This window comes from Mastomys coucha, unplaced genomic scaffold (assembly GCF_008632895.1).
Source record: "Mastomys coucha isolate ucsf_1 unplaced genomic scaffold, UCSF_Mcou_1 pScaffold3, whole genome shotgun sequence".
In the NCBI taxonomy this organism is placed as follows: domain Eukaryota; kingdom Metazoa; phylum Chordata; class Mammalia; order Rodentia; family Muridae; genus Mastomys; species Mastomys coucha.
The window spans coordinates 41229669-41236950 of record NW_022196909.1 but is presented as its reverse complement, the minus strand read 5'-3'; the positions used below and the strand labels follow the sequence as shown (position 1 = coordinate 41236950).

The window sequence follows — 7282 nt, the reverse complement described above, 5'->3', positions numbered from 1 at the left end:
CCCCCCCCCCCCGCCCCATTTTCACGTATGTATAGTGTGCCCTTGTGTGTGCCTATTCCTGCCTCTGTGTAGACTCATGTACATGTGTACGTATGAATGTAGAGACCCAAGGTTGATGTCAGGGATCATCCTTGATCATTCTCCAGCTCTATGCGTTGGGTAGGTCCCTCACCCTGCCATGTATGGCTAGTCCCGGTTACTAGATTCTTCTGTCTCTGTGCATTGGGGTGGGTCTCTCACCCTGGTATGTATGTATGGCTAGTCTCACTTACTAGACCTCTGTCTCAGCTAGAAAGCTGGCACTACAAGTGGGTCACCACACCCATCTGTCATTTAGGGAGGTTCCTGGACATCTGACCTCTGGTCCTCGAGCTTGAGTGGCAAACGCTGAAACCACTGAGCCGTCCTCCCCGGCCCCCAAATTCTTTCTGTTTGACAAGGCATGGGTTTCTTGCCCTCCCGGCTCAGCAAGCTATACTGCTCAGACAATGTCTAACAAGCAGCATGGGACATGCCGCCTACGCTCTGCTGCGGCCGTGATCCTATCTGACATTTGTTTCCCTATCTAAGAAGACAGAGCTGGAGCTGATAATGGGGCTTCTTCTTTTGGTAATAATCTGCATTATGTTTGTTTTGTTTTATTTTGTTTTGTTGAGATAGGGTATCTCTCTGTAGCCCAGACTATCTTGAAACTGTGGAGCAAGCTGGCTTGGAACTCACAGAGATGTGCTTGCCTCTGCCTCCTTAGCACTGGGGTTAAAGGTGTGCGTGCACTGCCATGCTAGGCATGATCTGCATTCTTAAAAGGTGTCGAGTGCAGAGAACCAGAGCATGCATCAGGGACGGGGGAATCCAGAGCTGCACCCACGGAGATCCTCCCAGGACACTCACCTGGGACCTTAAGCTCCTCTGCCAGCCGCTGCCCAAATGCCTTGGCACAGAGCACACACTCCTCCATGCTGACATCCCTCACAGGGATGAAGGGACACACATCCAGAGCACCCATTCGAGGGTGCTCGCCTGCAGAAAGGGGGCGGGGGGGGGGGAGCTGTCATCCTTACAGCTGTCCACAATGACCATAGAGAGCAGCCAGCCTCAAGTGGTTGGCAGCAGCACGTGCTCCCAGGGTGGCCTATTAGGGATGCCACAGTACATGGGGACATTTCTTGTTGCTATGGCTGGCAAGAGAAGGCCCTTAAAGCCATGAAGAAGGGTTAGGGCTCGAGGAAGCTAGACTTTTATATATGTGTGTGTGTGTGTGTGTGTGTGTGTACACATATATATATGCATACATATATACACACATATACATATATATGTGTGTGTATATGTATATATGTGTGCATATATATATATATATTTTTTTTTTCTCCTTAAAAAAGAATCACAAGGACTGGAGAGATGGCTCAGCAACAGGTAAAGGCACTGACTGCTCTTCCGAAGGTCCTGCATTCAAATCTCGGCAACCACATGGTGGCTCACAGCCATCCATAATGAGATCTGATGCCCTCTTCTGATATGTCTGAACTCAACTACAGTGTACTTATTTATAGTAATAAATAGCTTTGGGTCAGAGAGAGCAGGGATTGAACGAGCAGGGCCAACCGGAGTGAGCAGAGGTCCTAAATTTCAATTCCCAACAACCTCATGAAGGCTCTCAACCATCTGTACAGCTACAGTGTACATATACATAAAATAAATAAATCTTTTTTTTAAAAAAAAAAGGGAGGGGAGAATCACAAAACCTTAGTGAGACCTTGCCAGGCTGAAAGTATCTGGCCTTGGAGTGCCCCCGCCTTCTTTGGCAGCAGAGCATCCACACCACATCCAGAATACTGTCCCTGGCTCCTCTTAACCTTGACAAACCTGCTATCCACTCCTTACTCTGACCTCTGAAAGCCACTCCCCGAGGACAGACAGAGGCCATGGCCTTTGGCCAAGCTCTGTGTGTCCATTAACCTTTGGCTCTGCCCCGTCCCCCTGCCGTTGTGTTTGGTTTTGAGGCAGTTGACACATTTGCTTCCCAGCACAGTGTCCTCTTCTGGCTCCCCTAGGCCTTAGTCTAGTCAAGACCTTAGGATGAGGGAGCCCCTGTAGATTATCATAGAACCACTGGACCCAAAAAGAGAGGGACCCACACTAGAAGCAGCTGATCTCCATAGCCTAGGGCCATCTCCCTGCCTTCTCCGAAACCTGTTCGTGGGAATAGGCACCAAGGCCATGTTTGACTTACACCACATGACCATGACCTGGGCCTGCCCCTCAACCAGAACACCTTGGCACAGGCTCAGCCGGAGCTGTCTCACCCTTGTGCTTGCTCATGTCGATGAGCTGCGAGGCCGTACGCGCAGCATTGAGGGCTCCCTCGACCACACACTCGGGCTGCCCCACGAAAGTGTAGACAGTGCGGTTGGTAGAGGGTCCAGCATCAACGTCCAACAGCACACAGCCTGGGGTCTGGGAGATGGCTCGAGAAATGGCATCGATCACCTGGAGATAAGAGGCCCAACACCGTGCCTCAGTCCCCACTTGGAAAGGCTGTAAACCCACACCCACACCCACGTGTGATCTCAAGAAGGTAGTTTGACCGGTCCCCCAAAGAGCTGACCTTCATTCGGTCCAAGAACCCACATGGTACAACAAGGAAGGCCCCCATGGCAGTGGCCATAACCACCCCAGCTTCAGGTTGGCCCAGAAAAATAAATGATGGGCCTGTTGCCAACACCCAGATACTCAGAGAGATGGAGTCGCATCCTTACGGTGGGAATGGCCAGGGTAGGGTCTGTCTGCTAATATGAGAGAAACCAGATGAGCTCAGAACCCCTAGAGGTCAAAACTGGGGCTCAGAGCTCAAACCTTACCCTAAGGACCACTCTGTGCCTCAGTTTCTCCATCACATAATAGTGCCTGCCTCTCAAGGCTTCAGGGGGAGGCAGGAGTTAATATATGTGGGGATGACCTTCCCTGTGACCTTTGCCCTCTGCCCCCAGCATCTATATTCAAGGTACTTAGTTTTCAGGTAGGAACACTGAAGTCAAAGGATTCACCAGGCCCCCACCAGGAGCACTCCAAAATCCCCAGGCCCCCTGCCACGCCTCCAGAGTCCCCAACATCCATGGAACATTCCAGGGCTGACAGAAATGGCTCCTGGGATGGATCCAAAAGGCTGTAACTCTGCCTGTTCTGGGAAGGCAACCTTCTCCCACACCAAACTCACTCCCTTCCTGGGACCAGAGCACCCACACAGCCCTGTGGGAGCCTCACCTCCTGGTTGTTCCCCTCTGAGAAGTTGGGGACACATTCCACCAATTGGGACATAGCCAGCACCTGAGTCCAGAGGTTCCTCTCAAGAGGCTGGAGAGGGACACAGTGTGACAACTCTCTGATGACCCTGGGGCCTTTATACCTTCCCACAGCTAGTTTCTTATTAACCAGGGATAGCGCGATGGGAGCTGGAGAATACAAGGGTGCTCTCCAGGATGAGCTCTCTGAAAAGCACAGGATCAGTGTCAGAGAGGCACATGCTGAGGACCCCAGGAGGCCTAGAGAGACAAAGCTCAGGCTAGGGTATCGAGGCCCAACTTGGGCCAGGGTTGCCTAGTGGCCATCTAGGTGACCCTGTATTGCCCTCAGAGGCCCCATAGGACTCTGGCTTAGTAACTCTTTAGGGATGTGAGGGAGGAGCAGCCATATGTGTGGCCCAGCATAAAGCCTGGACCTCCCCAGAAGCTGGCTTAGCTCAGAGAGGCAGAAGAAAGAGGGATTGGGTGGGAGCAAGAACGTGCTTGACCATGGGCAGCTATGTATGAGGGTTTATGTGTACAGGCCACGGGTTAGATGTACATATGGGTGAACTGAATAGATAGTGTGTATATGTGTACGTGAGTGTGTATAAGGGCATATGGGGATATGTAGAGTTAGTATGAATATGCATGAGGGTGTTAGTATGCATATACAGGTAGATGTTAGACTATATACACTGTGTGCCTGTTGGCAGATATGTGGATGCTAGCTAGCATTTGCAAGTGGATGGATATAGAAGGACGGTGGTGGCGCACACCTTTAATCCCAGCACTTGGGAGGCAGAGGCAGGCGAATTTCTGAGTTCGAGGCCAGCCTGGTCTACAGAGTGAGTTCCAGGACAACCAGGGCTATGCAGAGAAAACCTGTCTGTGGAGGAAAGGGGGAGGGAAAGCAAGTGGATGGATGTAAATGTATACATCAACCATACTGTAGAAAAGACAGATGCTGGGGTTGTATGTGGGTGCTGATGTGCACAAATCCATGATGTGTGTGTGTCCTTACTTTTCTGTTGCTCTGATAAAATACTCCAACCAAAAGCAACCTGGGAAAGAAAGGTTTTATTTCATCTTACGCGTCTGGGTCCCAGTCCATCGGGAATAGTTCTGTCCATAGTAGACTGGGCCTTCCCACAACAATTAATCAAATCAAGCCAATTCCTAGCACTGGGGAAATGGTTCCAGCAGTTAAGAGTACTTGTTCTTGCAGAGGATCCAGGTTCAATTCCCAGCACCCACAAGGCAGCTTACAAGCATCTATAACTCTAGTTGCTTCCCCTCCTCCATGGGCACAGGCATGCATATGATCCACATATGTACGTGCAGGCAAAATAGCCACACACATACATCTAAAAAAACAAACAAGAAAGTTCCTCACAGACAAGGCCGCAGACCAATGTGGTCTGGACCACCACCCAATTGAGGTTCTCTGTCCCCAGGGGACTCTATGTTGTGCCCAGGCAATAATAAAAACCAACTAGCGTCATGTATATGTTGTTGTGTTATGAGTGTGTGCATGGTGTTAGTGTGAGCATGTGCGGGCATTGGGATGAGTGTTCATGTATGGATGTTAATGTTTGCATCTATGTGGGTGTTGCTGTGTGTCAGTATATGTTACTATTTGTGTATGAGTGGTTGGTATGAGCATATGTGGATAGTATGTATATATATATATATATATATATATATATATATATATATAGTGAGTATACATGTGTTTGCATTGATGCTACATGAACATATGGGTGCTGGGGCGGGTGTAGGTGTGCGTACCCATGGTAATCGGTGTGAGAGTGTAGCATGTGATGCTGTTGTATATGATGTTGCTGTGCGGTACTGAGCTCCCCAGGGCAGGCAGGTGAAGAATTCTAGAGCTAAAACTCCTTATACTTGACAGCCCCAGCTGGATGAGGATGGCAAGCTCCGGCTCATGGCTCCGACTCCCAGATGCCTTCTTCCAGTTCTTACTAATGCTAGGTAGAGGCAGATGTATCCCTTCGGTATGTGGTCCACAGATCTTATGACAATCGTGGACACACATGAACATCCCTGTCCTAGAAATGGTCCCCTTCTCAGGTGCCCTCATTACCCACATACTTCACAAATATGCCCCCGTATTCCACAAAGCCTTTGGGGTATCAGAATGTCAAGATACATCTCCCCATAGCAGTGCTGGGCCCAGGTGAAGGGATTCACGTGGACGTAGAGACTCAGTCTTCCTTGTGGTCAGCTGGAAAGATGGAAGAACCATTGAGTGTGTCACAAAGTTGAACAACTAGAAGTGAAGGGCTGGGCCTGGACACAAATGCAGAGCAGATATCCAGGAGTTCGTAGATAAATTGCTATGCAGAGGCATCCCAAGTCATTCATGCAGGCATCAGCCCTGGGCTGGCAGTGCATGGCTCCACCCCTCCAATAAGGGATATGGCCACAGGTAGACAGTCCTAAAACCTGTACTCACCTCCAAGGGACTTGGCCAAATTATATCACTATCAAAGTTTGCCTCAAACACACACACACACACACACACACACACACACACACACTCATCCTTCACTGCCCTATCTCTTTCCATGCAGGGACACTCTCGAGCCTTCCAAACAGGACACCAAACATCACAATCTGAGAGGGACTGAGTCCCTAATCTCTAGGTACACTTCCAAGCCTGGGCCGACTATGTGCACAGATAGTCAAGTGGACACACAACAGCCTGGAACCACACAGAGCTCAAGAGCTTGGGGATACCCATACACCAGTGTCCTCTGGGTTTAGGTTTGGAAGGTTCCCAAAAGGCTCATTATTGAAACCTTGCTCCCAACAATAGCAATGTTAAGAGAAAGGGCTTTGGGAACATGATTGGATCATGAGGACTCTGATCTCTTCGAATGGATTAGGCCATTGAGGAGGTCTTATTGAACTGTAGTGGGCAGGGCCTGGTTGGAAGAGGTAAATCACTAGGAGTGAGTTTGCCCTTGAACACGGAATAATTGTCCCATGACTGTGTTCTTTCTTTCCTGGACACTGAAATGAGCAGCTCACCAGGATATCTCACTCCATCATAGGCCCCAAGACAACCACACCAGCCAAGCATGGCCTGAAACCCCTCAATGTGAGCTCAAAAAAAAAAAAAAAAAAAAAAACTTCCACTAAACTCACTTTCTCAGATGTTTTGCCACAGAGCCAGGAAGATGATTGACACAGAGACTCGTAGTCAAGTCCAAAAGCCCAGTTCTTCAGAGCCTGAAGCCTGGGGTCCAAGTCACTCTGCTGCTCTCGCTCCCCAAGTCATTCTGTCTCTCCCACTCCCCAGGGTTACTTTTGAGTGCTTGTGTTAATTTTCTGTTTATTCTTTATGGGTTTCTTGCTGTTTAGAAAAACAACAGCAATATCCTTTCCACTGTGAGCTAGCAACACCCGGTATATAAACACACCTGTTATGCAGAAGGACCAACTCAAAGTCCACTTCTTCAATTCTTCCCCAGCCAAGGGTCTCCGCCCTCCAAATCACAGGCCAAGGCACTTGGTCAGTACCCACACAATCTATCATAGTCCACGCCTGTGGAAGTTAAACTCTCCTATTCTTGCTCATGCTTACCTACCCTCCTCCTCCTCCCCCTCCTCGTCTTCCTCCTCTCCTTCCTCCTCCTTTCTCCTCCTCCTCTTCCTACTCTTCCTCCTCCTCCTCTTCCTCTTCTTCCTTCTCCTCCTCCTCCTCTTCTTCCTCCTTCTCCTCGTCTTCCTCTTCCTCCTCCCCCTCCTCCTCTTCCTCCTCTCCCCCCTTCCTCCTCCTCTTCCTCCTCCTCTTCCTCCTCTCCTTCCTCCTCTTCTCCCCCTCCTCTTCCTCCTCTTCCTCCTCCTCCTCCTTCTCCTCCTCCTCCTCTTCTTCCTTCTCCTCCTCCTCATCATCCTTCTCCTCCTTCTCCTCCTCCTCTTCCTCCTCTCCTCCTCTCCTCCTCTTCCTCTTCCTCCTCCTCCTCCTCCTA

The 7282-nt window shown here is 49.8% G+C and overlaps 1 protein-coding gene across 1 annotated transcript in view; it reads right to left on the bottom strand.

The window, feature by feature from the left end:
- Ftcd (formimidoyltransferase cyclodeaminase) overlaps positions 1-3352 on the bottom strand; it is a 14101-nt gene extending 10749 nt beyond the window's left edge. Inside the window, exons 1-3 of the mRNA XM_031347730.1 lie at positions 3265-3352; positions 2307-2490; positions 892-1020 (exon numbers count right to left, since the gene is read on the bottom strand). Coding sequence (XP_031203590.1) covers positions 892-1020; positions 2307-2490; positions 3265-3318 — 367 coding nt within the window. The 5' untranslated portion in view covers positions 3319-3352. The remainder of the gene's footprint in view (positions 1-891; positions 1021-2306; positions 2491-3264) is intronic.
- Positions 3353-7282: the final 3930 nt, after the last annotated feature.